Source organism: Austrofundulus limnaeus, unplaced genomic scaffold (assembly GCF_001266775.1).
Source record: "Austrofundulus limnaeus strain Quisiro unplaced genomic scaffold, Austrofundulus_limnaeus-1.0 Scaffold1319, whole genome shotgun sequence".
NCBI lineage: Eukaryota > Metazoa > Chordata > Actinopteri > Cyprinodontiformes > Rivulidae > Austrofundulus > Austrofundulus limnaeus.
The window spans coordinates 15,146-27,171 of record NW_013953721.1 but is presented as its reverse complement, the minus strand read 5'-3'; the positions used below and the strand labels follow the sequence as shown (position 1 = coordinate 27,171).

Genomic DNA, 12,026 nt, shown 5'->3' with positions numbered 1-12,026 from the left:
AGCTTTGGCCAAAGCTTCAAAGAGCCACATGTGACCCCAGAGTTGCAGGTTGCAGACCATCGAGGAGGGCAACACCATCCAACCTTGAAGCATGGGTTACAGTTAGCAAGATGCCAATGAAAAAAGATATTTTGTTATCTGTACTGTCCATACTGCCTGATTTGTTTTAAATTGACAGCACATGAAACCGATTCTCTTTACCATCTGATTGCAGTTAATGCCCGATTCTCCATCAAAAATGATTACCCCGCACAGAGTTAAAATAACGATGAAAACAGAGGACAGAAAAGATTTTTCTGACAGAAATGAGATCATCATCCTCTTCAATAGATGAATACAAATGCACATGTGTTTGTCATTGAAAAGTAACTGTGAGATCTATTTTTTTATGAATCAGTTTAAACACTTCTTTGGCCCCTTTGGAAAAAAAAATCCTAAAAGCTTTAATGTGTTTTATTGTTTTAAAAGAAGCTTCAAAAGGCCGGGAATGAACAGTCTAATATCTACACATACCATAAATAAAATGATTGAACACTACTACTCCACAGATCCATACTGCTTTGGGAGCGTGACGTATATTAACACAAGCTTTATGAGAGACAACAAAATAATACAAACCCAAACAAGTTAATCAAGCCAGACCAGTGAGAAACTGGTGTGAGAAGAAGAGAAGTTCTGAAGCCTCTGAGAAGCAGCTGCTTCTGTCATCACACAGCTCTTTTCTGCAGATGCTGAATTTTTGCTGGTAATTGAAGCTGAAACCAGACCTAGACTGTCTCGAACCCCCTGCCACCGCACCCTCAGGTTACACACCGTTACCCCACTTAGTTACACCAAGTGAATTTTTGCAGTCAGGAGTTTGATGTATGGACGGGAAACGCATTCAAGTTTGGGTGTAATAATTTCTTAGAATTAAAGGAGAGATTTTAAAAGAAACAGCGAGAGAGGCTGCAAAATGACCTGATGGAACATTATTGTGGATTTAAACCACCATCAGCTCTTGAAAATGATTGGTAATAATTTCACATTTGTGGTTTAAATCRGTGTTTTTAACCCTGGTCCTCAAGGCACACTGTCCTGCATGTTTTAGATGTTTCTCTGCTTCAACACAGCTGATTTCAATTGATTACTGATTAACAGGTTTTTGTTGAACTGCAATCCTCTGAAATAGGTGTGTAAGAGCAGGAAACCTTCTAAAACATGCAGGGCAGTGTGTCTTGAGGACCAGGGTTGGGAAACGAATAATCAACTTGACACAACAGACCCAAGCTGTGACTTCTCAATCTAACTAAACCTAATACTATAGACTCAACCAGACCCTAAGATCATGTTTTCTTAGGGTGTATTCACACCAGAAGTGAACCGCACCAGAGTTCATTTGAAGCAGACTGAGACCGCCTCCAGAGGTGGGTCTTGGTCCGCACCAGGGTTTGCATAAAATGCTGTGTTCCAGTAGTCCTGGGAAGTGGTAATTTCCCTGTTCCCATTGGTAGATTTAAACTGGAATGCCCCCTCCAGTGGTAATATTCCACTTGTATAGTGGAAGAAATGAAACTGTCCCCAGTTTCGATTTCAAGATGGCGGCTACTCGCAGCTTTAGAAAGTTAACTCCCTAACTTTTATTGTTAACTATCTTTCTAAATGTTTTTGTGCATGTTTAATCACTCGCACAAGTACTGTGTTTTCTGTGCAATACTGTACGTATTAAAATCAATGTTTACTTGCATGACATACGTAGTAGAGCTCTCTTTTTGTCATTGTTTATATTGTAGCGGCGTTGTAGCTAGGTTGTAGCTAGGTTAGCGGCAGCAGTACAATTGCCTGTCAGCTAACTGGAATGCAGTTTCATAGTTTGTTGGGAAATGACGTCACTACCATTTACCAGTTCCGGGAATACGATGTAAATACAATGCAGCAAAAGGCTCGAACCAACAGAGAAAACGAACTCTGGTCTATTCAAAGCAGACCAAATGTGTCGGGTGTGAATGCACCCTTAAAGATTGTTTTTGTGGTTGATTTACAGTCACCTTGAATTCAATTCATGTGTTCAAACAGAGCCAAGCCTGGGTCTGTTTGCTTAAAATATTCTGAGGTTTATGCTGAGCCAGCTAAATACCTGGCTTACATACAAGGCACTGACAGTTTGTAGCCAGCTCTCATTCTGAAAGCACTCATTCATAACTTAATGCTTTCCACCCAAAGTAGAAGGACATTTACCTAAAAACAGATTTATCCAAAATGAATGATGTTTGTATATAAAGAAGGTGTCTGTACGACCTTATAAGGTGCTTTACTCAGGCTTCATGTGATTCAATACTTCATAGATCTTTTTTTCCTGAATGCCCTGAAGCCTTTGTCTGAGCTTGGTTGGGGCTATATATATTTTAAAAAAAGGCAGCTACTCACTTCAAAGCTGGGCGGGCGGCTTGGCTGGGACAGAACAATGTACTGTACAGCCAGGTTGAGGTAAGCTGTGCGGTAGGAGCTGATCTTCTTGTGACCCTGGACCAGTTTGAACAGCTCCAGGCACATGAGGCCCGCCACTGCTGCTGTGGTGGTGGCGATGGCAGGAATAATCCTCCCAGCGATGCGCTTACTCTAAACAGAAGACAACGAGAAGGAAGTTTTACCATTATAAAAGCCTTAACTTGTAAAAAAAATCTCAGTCCTGTGAAGGGCTCTAAGTTGTCCTGAACAAGTGACCAAAATAACATATAAATAAATGTAATTGTGTGAAAGGTATTGATATGATCCATGTCTTTTGTATACATTTGTCGGCATGAATCTTGTTCCATAATTTAGTGCTTTTTTTAAAACAATTTCTGTATCAAAATATTCATCTTCCGCAGGACATTCCAGCTATGACTTTTGGTATTTCAGTAACATATACCTTCTGAGATATTTAGCCTTTTCTGCCATTTTTGCTCTCATTGAAAATGAATGTAGCTGCCTTTAACATCCTTAAAATCCTTCAAAATAGTCAAACCTTTCCTGCCTTTGTCACCTTTTTTCTGGTTCTGCTTTTTTTTATCTTCCTTCAGCTTCTTTTTTTAAAACTCATTTTAGCTTTTTTTCTGTTCTTCTCAGCTATTCTGCTAATTTAGTTCTATCATCTTTTTTGCTAATGTAAGCTTTTTGTGCTATTTAAGCTACTTTTCAGCTAGTTACGGCTAATTTAAGTTTTTTTCAACTAAATTCACATTTTGTGATCATTTCAGCTCTCCCTTTCAGCTGCTTAAATCAGCAAACGTGTTCTTGTTCTGATTTTTTGTGCTAGATTCTGCTTTTTCAGCTCCTTTTTAGCCACACTTCAGTTAATTTGTAAATTACACCGTCTTCGTAAAAGAACAATTTTAGGAAATTTCTTAACTAAAATAAAATAAACATGAATCAGGAAATTATTCATTAGCCGAGGCTCTAAAACGTCCTTGTCCCGACAATTCACATTTTGTGTYGCACCATTACTCTGAAGCAGTTACCTAAGCACACATTGTGATAAATTTACTTTTTATTTACTCTACATATTTAAAATATAGCCTTGCCACTAAAATCATCAGTGTGATCAAKATGTGATACATTTGTAAAAAAACATTATTTTACAGTATGTGAACAGGCCTAAAATGATAGGTTAAGTCAAAGTTATTAACGACACGTGGAGATGTTTGCAACATATCACGGGGTCAGCACTCTTCTGCCTCCCCTCACTCTGCAGCTCCCATCCCCCTCCCTGCAGACCTCCATCTGTCGGCAGCAGCGGCGGCGGGTACAAGGCCTGGCTCAGGTGTCACCTTCCAGGCAGCAGGTAAAGTGCTGTGATTAGTTCTGCTCCGGGAACAAAAGGTGAGGAGGCTGTTCATGTGGCTTTGGGGCAGGTGTGTGAAGAGCCAACTATAAAAAAAAAAAAAAAAACACGACCCCTGGGGAGGAGGGTGCAAGTCTGCTGCTGCACCTTTTCTATCCCTCTCTCATATTACCCCTCACCTCAGGTTCATTTGTTTCGAAAACATCCCTGATCATAGATGTGTGTGGATTAGATGCACATGATGCTGACCTGGTGGCGATCAGCTGGAGGGATGTCGTAGTTCTCTGCTCTCAGATTGGACGCAGCCACAATGTAGTCCATGTGGAGGTTGCTGTCATCATCCTGTTGCGATGGTAAATCTACATCAGTCATTCAGTTAACATTTTTTACATTGTCTACAGCAGAGGTTCTCAAACTAGGGTCCCTGGACCCCCAGAGGTCCGCGAGAGGTATCCTGGGGTCCTCAAAAGTTTTTTTTCTAAAAGGTTAATTTGGTTTTTATTTTTAAAAATGCATGGAGAACAATGAACTAATAAAACAAACATAATAAACTTAATAAAATATTTATTCCCATGGAATTTAGGGGTTGAAATGACAATATATTATATTTTTAAACAGCATGGGGTTTATGAGGGGGTCCCTGGAATTTGTTTCAACCTTGTAAGGGGTCCCCAGACCCAAATGGCTTGAGAACCTTTGGTCTAGTGTGTAAGTTAATAACAAATACGGCTTTAGCATCACAAGCAAACAGTGAATAAAAAGGAAATTCCTCAGGGTTCATGCATGTTTCAGTAAGTTAAATTTAAGACCATTAGGAATGATATTTATGACCAAACTGAAGCATTAACAAAAACATTCAAATGATTCCAAAAATTTTAACATAGCTATCAACTTAGCTATGAAAGAATTTTTAATTTTAATACAAGAACACCAAATTATTTTAAAGAATCAGTCATATCTATGAGACCTTCATATCGACTGCAGTGGACCGCTTCCAACCAAGTGCAAAAATCACAGATTTTTACCTGCAGTTATCACGGGATTTATAATTTAACACGTAAAAAGACTGGTAGCAAACTAAGCACTTCACAAAGACAGATCACATCAACCTCTGGTTACTTTGCTTTACTCTATTTATGCAGCCAATGCTACTCAGGAATGAATTAAAGTAAAAAAAAAAAAACAAGACTTGACTAAATGAAATTTAAGACTTTGGATGAAAATCTGGTGTTTTTAAGACTATTTTTAGGCCAAAAATGTAGATTTTCAAATTTTAGACCTTTTTTTTAAGACTTTTTAATACCCTGCACGAACCCTGCCTCATTCAGGACTAAATTAATAATACTGATATTTCCAACAAGGCAGGTCAGAACCAAGTCCATGCCTGGTGGTGGTGTGATGCTCTTCACCCTCCCTGTTGCATTACTGCGGTCATCACGTCAGAATTCAATGAAACTGAGATTTTTGTTGTGATCAGTGTGGCCGCTGACGTCAGGCCTCTGCTCTGGCAGCTCTACAAAAGCYTAGAGACGGACTGTCGTACCAAGATGGCTTTAGGGGTGGCGAAGAAGCTTCAAGCTGGCAACCCGATGCCTTAAAAACCCTCCTACACACATTCCATCAATCCACGAGCAAGGCACGCAGGGCTTCAGCTGAGAGAGGGGAGTTTGGGAATGTAGTTTTCATTCAAGAGGACATTCAATAGGTGCATGCCTTACCTCATACACCTCAGTTACCTCTCTTCTATGAGATTTACCATAATCTCAGTCAGACAKTTTCTTAAAATCAGTCCAATTTCTTTCAGATTTCACTAACAAAATCTGCAGAACTTCAACTACATCCTCCCCGATGCTTTTGCTGTTGGTCTGTGTTTGATTTAAAGACTTTTCTTAGCCAAACAAACCTTCCAAACAATGTTTCTCTGAATCAGCTTCAGCTAATTTTACAGGCTTCAATGCTTCTACTGTATGTAGAAAAAGGACAGTGTTGTTTGGAAATGAGTTATATTACAGTATGTAGCTTCAAATCTATATTTAAAGAAAAAAAAATCCAATTACTTCAGAGATGAATTTTGTTTTTTGTTTTCATTTATTGTTGAGTAAGATGGGTCTATTTACACAGAATTCTCAACATTTCTTACTCAGTAATTACTCTATTTATTTAATTAATTTATAAAGAAAAATCATAAATTCTACAAGTCATCAGTTGTTCTAATTTTTCTTTTTAAGATGATCAATTCAAATTTAAAAACAACACTTATTACACGATTTAGGCAGAATTTTTCTGCTCAAAAACCACAGGCTGAGAAGATTTTTTTGTTTTCTAATTATCAAATTATTTAACATTACTACAAAATCTGCCACTGATTAAATTTCTCAAACTACTGGAGGAAACAAACTCCTCCTTTCTGTATTCCCACCACAACAAACCAGGACAATGGTAGTTTGCTTTAAGTTGCAATGTGGGGATTTTCCTCAAAAAGTTACTTTTTTATCACAAAAGTAAACATCAGTGTCTGTGACACAGCTCTATAGTGAATAGACAAGTTTACAGTGACTGTTCAAACATGAAAGTAAAACACTATTAATATTAAAAAAACTTTGTTACAAAAACATCAGTCATGAAAGTGTATTGAGATATTTTTGAATATGATGTTTTTGTCACTTTAGCTTTCTTATCAGCAATGAGAAAACAACCAAAGAGAAAGATTTAGGGTATGTAGACATTTGAAAAACTCCTCAGTTACTCTCAAAAAGTCCCAAGAACTGAAAATCTAAAATAATMTAAAGTCATTTATTAGGGGGAAAAAAAGCTTAGAATCCAACTTTTTATGTTCAAAATGAGGGTAAATGTTGACACACACTCATGATAAATACTAAACTTTTTGGGTAAATGGTAATTTATTACAAAAATTATTTCAAAAGTAAGAAAAAAATGAATGTGTTCTTATTGCTTATAGAAACAAGTTATACAAAAAATAAATAAAAATAAAAAACTGCACTCAAACCCTACTACACACATGGTCCTACCAAATAAATCTGTTATTTCAATGTGTGAATAAACACAGGAGAGATCTGGCTAGGATTTTATTAAGGGCAATGGGTATTTTACCTGTCAGCATCCAGAATAAAAACTTTCATTAAAGTTGATTTAATCTACTTAAGAAGCCGTGTGAGTGGACTGTAGCAGTCTACAGATACACCATTATTGCTCAGAAACCTGACTTTAACACCTAACATCTAGGTTGCACTGCATTTCATCACTAACTCAACTGTTCTTTTTCCTTTTTCTGAAAAAAAAGGAAGGACTTTTCCAGAATACCTAACTCAGCTGCGAGACACTGTGTGTGTAAACTGAATACAATCGCGCTCTGTCTCATGAATGTGCAGAGTCCTGGCTCTGATTCAGGTCACTGAGACACACACACATTTTGAATGCATCTTTACATTTAAGTGTTGCTCCCTGCTAAGGCTCAGGCTCCACTCTGTCCCTGTGTGCAGCCTCTGTGCAGTGTGCAGCGGAGGTATCGTGGTGCTCTACCTTCTCAAAGTCGACGGGGTACATCTGAGCGGAGCTTTTCATTGAGGACAGTTTTCCCTTCAGCTCTTCAAGTCGAGCTTTGTCTGAGGCAAAAACACAGAGAGAGCTCACACGTTGGAAGAACTCGGGTGGTAAAGTCACTAAATGAAAGCATTAAAAATCAACTCACCAGCATCATCACCCTCCTTCTGTTTCTCCTCCTCCATTTCTTTGTCAGTGAGATGAATTTTTACGGAGGACTTGGGAGTAAAAGGTGGTACTTGGACGTTTTCTAAAACATTTCTGATTGAAGCAAGGTCTCTTGTCCCTTTGATGCCGAAGAGCTGMCCGTATAGATTAGCTGCTGCCATCACATAATCTATATGTGTAGTCTAAAATACAAAAAAATATATAATTATTTTTTACCTTTAATTATCAGAAAAGAAAATAGAGAGAAATCAATGCAGCTGCATAGTTTTGGATTTAAAAATCAGTTGAGACTTCACTCAAATTAGATGGTGTCTTATTAAATCGGTCAGAATTAAAACTTTATTTCTCCAAACTGATGTTGTTCAAAGAGAAAAAATATCTATGACAGGTAAGATGATCACTGTTCATAACATTTCAAGTTGCAGGACAGACAAACAACTTGGCTAACAAGGAGGCTGGTGTGAAGAAAGCAGATCTTTATCTGCATTTTATTACTTGTTTGTAGCCCTGAGAAGAATCGATTAAGTGGTCAGAGAGAAGGAGTCACAATCAGCCGAGATAAGAAGGAATGTGAGCAGCTATCTCCAAATACTGTGTTACTTTGTTGTTGTTTGTTTTTCCTCATCTGTTTGGTGTGTATCAGCAGTGCTACTGCATGATGAACTGAGCCAGACATTACTCACGTTGTTAGGGTCAAAGGTCAGAGGATGGGGGCATCTCTTGGTTCCAGACCAGAAGGGCAGACCAGAGGCAGTCACCTAAAGAGGGAGCCAAAAAAAAATCCCTTTATCATAATCAGAAAACAGCTGTAAAACCACGGCAGATTTTTATATTTAAACGATTYCTCATTAAAATAGCATCAAGCAACACAGCACAGAGCGGTGGCAGCCACAGCTGCAGTGAAATTTCTCATCCACAAAACGTGGGATATATAATACGTATATTTTAGATGGACAGAGTTCTTTCAGTCAGATAAATTGTGTCAGTAAACAATGTGATAAACCCTCTCTCTGGTCTTTAGATGCAGCAGGATGACGGCCAGGCACAAACAATATTATCAGCCATGTGTTGACGACACAATTTGTATGTCTGATAAAGGAACAAAGGCAGCTTTAAAGAGGCCAAATGGTCCAAATGTGGAGAAAGAGAGAGTTTAGCTAGTTGGGGCAGTTTTCACTGCAGGGGGGCTTTTGGTTGCAGTCAAAAGGCACCAACAGTTTCAGGCCTTTTTAGACTTCAAATGGCTCAGGAGCAGAAGGTCTAAAATAATGAATTTCTCCCTAAAAAAACAAGGAAAGCAACTGTACTATGTGCCTGGAAAATACATAACAAACCTCCCACCCCCCATTTTTATCTGTGAACATTGACATCTGAATAAAAAAATGTTCAAAATGCTTTTATATTAAGTATATAAAAAACATAAACATATTTTAAGTTTTAAAGACAGTTATTCTGAAATATCTGCTTTATGAATGCATATCACTTGTTGTTTGTTGCWCATTATGGATGAAACTTGTCAGCCAAAAAATACCACTGCTAACATGCTGTTTTGGTTTTCCCTACTTTACTCAGAAGATTTTCAAAATGAGCCAGAAGTTGTATTTAGAAAGATTTGAACCTAATGATTAGGAAGCTAAACTTGTGTTGTTTTTTTCTGCCAACTGTACATTTTCAGATAAAGTTTATACTTAGATGCTGACAATGATCTAAAAATTGATAACAAATATCTGGAAAAGTCTAAAAATATTGAAACAGGAAATGTGTAAAAATGACCAGTCAGGACAACAGAGAGCTTTTAAAATAAAATAAAAAAACCAAGCACAGGAGGAAGAAATACCAAACCCTCAAGTAATAAAATGACTTCTATATTAAAACATTGTATAGTAAAACTTCCACACTGACTTCTTTGTGACGACTGCTAACCCAGAAGTAGGCGTTACATCATGTGTGTCGTTATCTGTGTTTGTTGCGTTCCGTACAATCTGTCAGTTTGACAGATAACTGACATCAGCCACCTTATCATAGTTCCTCAGAAAGTCTGTGGCAACAAGCGACTTTCCAAGAGAACAATAGAGCTTCAAATCTTGTACAGGTTTAACATGATGGGGAAAAATAAAAAAGGAGAACCAGAACTATGACAACAATCATCAACGTGGCTGTGGTTTTGTAACCGTTAGGTGAGCCAATAAACATAAAACTGCAGGAAAACTATGAGACGCTCAGGGAATTCTCCACAATTTTCGAAATATTTAAACAGCCGCGAGCGGAGTGGGGGGTGARTGATCTGAGGAATTTCCATAACCATGCAGGACAGTCAGTGACAGTACTAAAGGAATGGCGTTAGTAACTGGGRTTAGTGAGGGGGGTCTTTTTGAGTTGATACTGATGCCCGACCCCACCCCATCACCCCAGGTGTGACAGCGRCATGTGACATCACTCTGTCTGCATGCTTCAACAGATTACAAGCCCTTAAAGCCCCTCAGAGATATTTATCAGCAGCTGCTTTCAGGCAGTGTTAGTTTTATCCAAGCCTGGTGAAATACGATGCTTCTTTTAGGCTCTGATGTCTTACCGCAGGAAAAGATCTCACACATGCCATCAGTGCCCCCATGTGTCCATGAACATAATCTACACTTCATGACATTTTTGTTTTCTTCCACGTATGAATTACCTCTTGAGGAGGGAAACAGTGCAGAAGCTGGCAGATATCGTTGTTATAGAGAGTCTCCCATTTGCAGCGAGCCCAGCGAACGCAGTCCTCCCATTTCTTCGGACGCTGTCCTCCAGCGTCCACGTYCTGCAGGCTGCTCCAAACCCCTTCAAGAACCTCCAGGGCCTCAGTGTCTCCATGTGTGAGAGTACGCTCTATGAACTTTGGATCTCTGCGGGAAGAAGGGAAGGAATTCACTGTAATTTGGACATACAGTACAGCACACAGATGGTAATAACGTTTAAACAAACTTTGGCTCCGTCTCACACATGACTGCAAGATGTCAAGCTCAGAGCATTAGTTGGAAATGACGCTCAGCTACTACCACACCAAATATTTTCACAATATTTGTGAAAGTGACCAAGCTAACATTTCTTGTATCAGTGAAGTAAAGATTTTTCCTCCTCTGCATGCAGGTACATGCAAACAGGTAAAAACAGGAACATCTTGAGTCAGACTTCTGCATATAGCTGCGTAGTTGGGTCAATAGCACAACAGCGTATCGCTGTTTATTTCCATGACCTCACTTATTGGGACCTAAAAGTCACAGGACTACGACATAGAGCTTTACTTTAAATACACATGAAACTGTGTAAGTACGTTACAGTGAGGGGGACGATATCAGATCTCACCAAAACAAACAGACATCTTAGAAAGGCTCYGGCGAGCTCAGACACAGTTTGGGTCCAATGATTTAGGTGATGGTGTGATAATGTCAGTACCTTGTGATCAGTAAATCCAGGGCTATTCTTAAAACAACAAGCTCAAACATGCACCAGTTAATGAAATCTTACAAATGTAAACAGTACAGTCACTAACTAATTCCTTGTAAAGGTACAGYGCTTTCTCAGTGCACCTTTTCATTTTAGACAAAGTTATGTCTTTTTTTTTAGGAAAAAAGAAAAAAAAACAATGTTAAAGCTGCCGTGGATTACATTTTTATTGTACAGAATTAGGCACAAGTTTGAAGCCTTCTATTATTGTTTTTGTAACTGGTAAGTCATGCCAAAAAAGGTGAAAGAAAGTAAAGTGATGGCAGATTACCATCCATCGCTTGTTCCATTTAAACCAGAGCTATTGAACTAAACTGCACTGGGGGCCACAGTTACTGCAGGCCGACAGCTCAGGGGCCGCACATCCAGCAATTAAAGTCATTATGTAAATAAACCAAGTATTACAAGATCTGTTACCTTTGAAATAGTTTATAAATAAATAGTTTTTGCTGCATTTAATCATTAATACAACATATAGGACCCTATAAAAGTAACGATAATTAAACAATACCAAAAACAAAAATAACACATTATGCCTCCTATTTGACACAAATATTATTTTGACATCTSTGACTTGCCAAATTTTTAAAGCAATTTTATTTTCACTTTCATAGTTTTATCTTCAACTCTTATAGTTTCAACTGTCTTGGATTTTCATAGAAATGGTTTTTACCAACCTGTAGCCAAGATCCTGATGTTTCTGTTGATATCAAACATGTCTATTTCTAACTAAAAGAACTTATGCTAATTAAAGTAGAAATCCGGGGGTTTGGGCTGAAGAGATGAATGAACCAATTGGCGGGCCAAACTTTGGTCACTCGCGGGCCACATCCGCCAGTTGAGTAGCCCTGATTTAAACCATATGAAGATGGAATCATGTCTTACCTCAAGAAGAAATTCACGTTTTCAGCCGTTTGTTTGAAAAGTCCTTCAAACTGATCCCTGGCCCACTGAAATGATGACATGTTCCCTTAGTGTGATGCGAAGAAGTGTACATTATATATATATATAT

At 38.4% G+C, this 12,026-nt stretch overlaps 1 protein-coding gene across 1 annotated transcript in view; it reads right to left on the bottom strand.

The window, feature by feature from the left end:
* The window catches only part of uba7 (ubiquitin-like modifier activating enzyme 7), a gene marked incomplete at its 5' end in the record, with an annotated part of 40,274 nt that overhangs the window by 15,652 nt on the left and 12,596 nt on the right, over positions 1-12,026 (bottom strand). Inside the window, 7 exon segments of the mRNA XM_014031786.1 lie at positions 2,407-2,598; positions 4,052-4,144; positions 7,343-7,425; positions 7,512-7,713; positions 8,215-8,289; positions 10,203-10,413; positions 11,900-11,964. Coding sequence (XP_013887240.1) covers positions 2,407-2,598; positions 4,052-4,144; positions 7,343-7,425; positions 7,512-7,713; positions 8,215-8,289; positions 10,203-10,413; positions 11,900-11,964 — 921 coding nt within the window.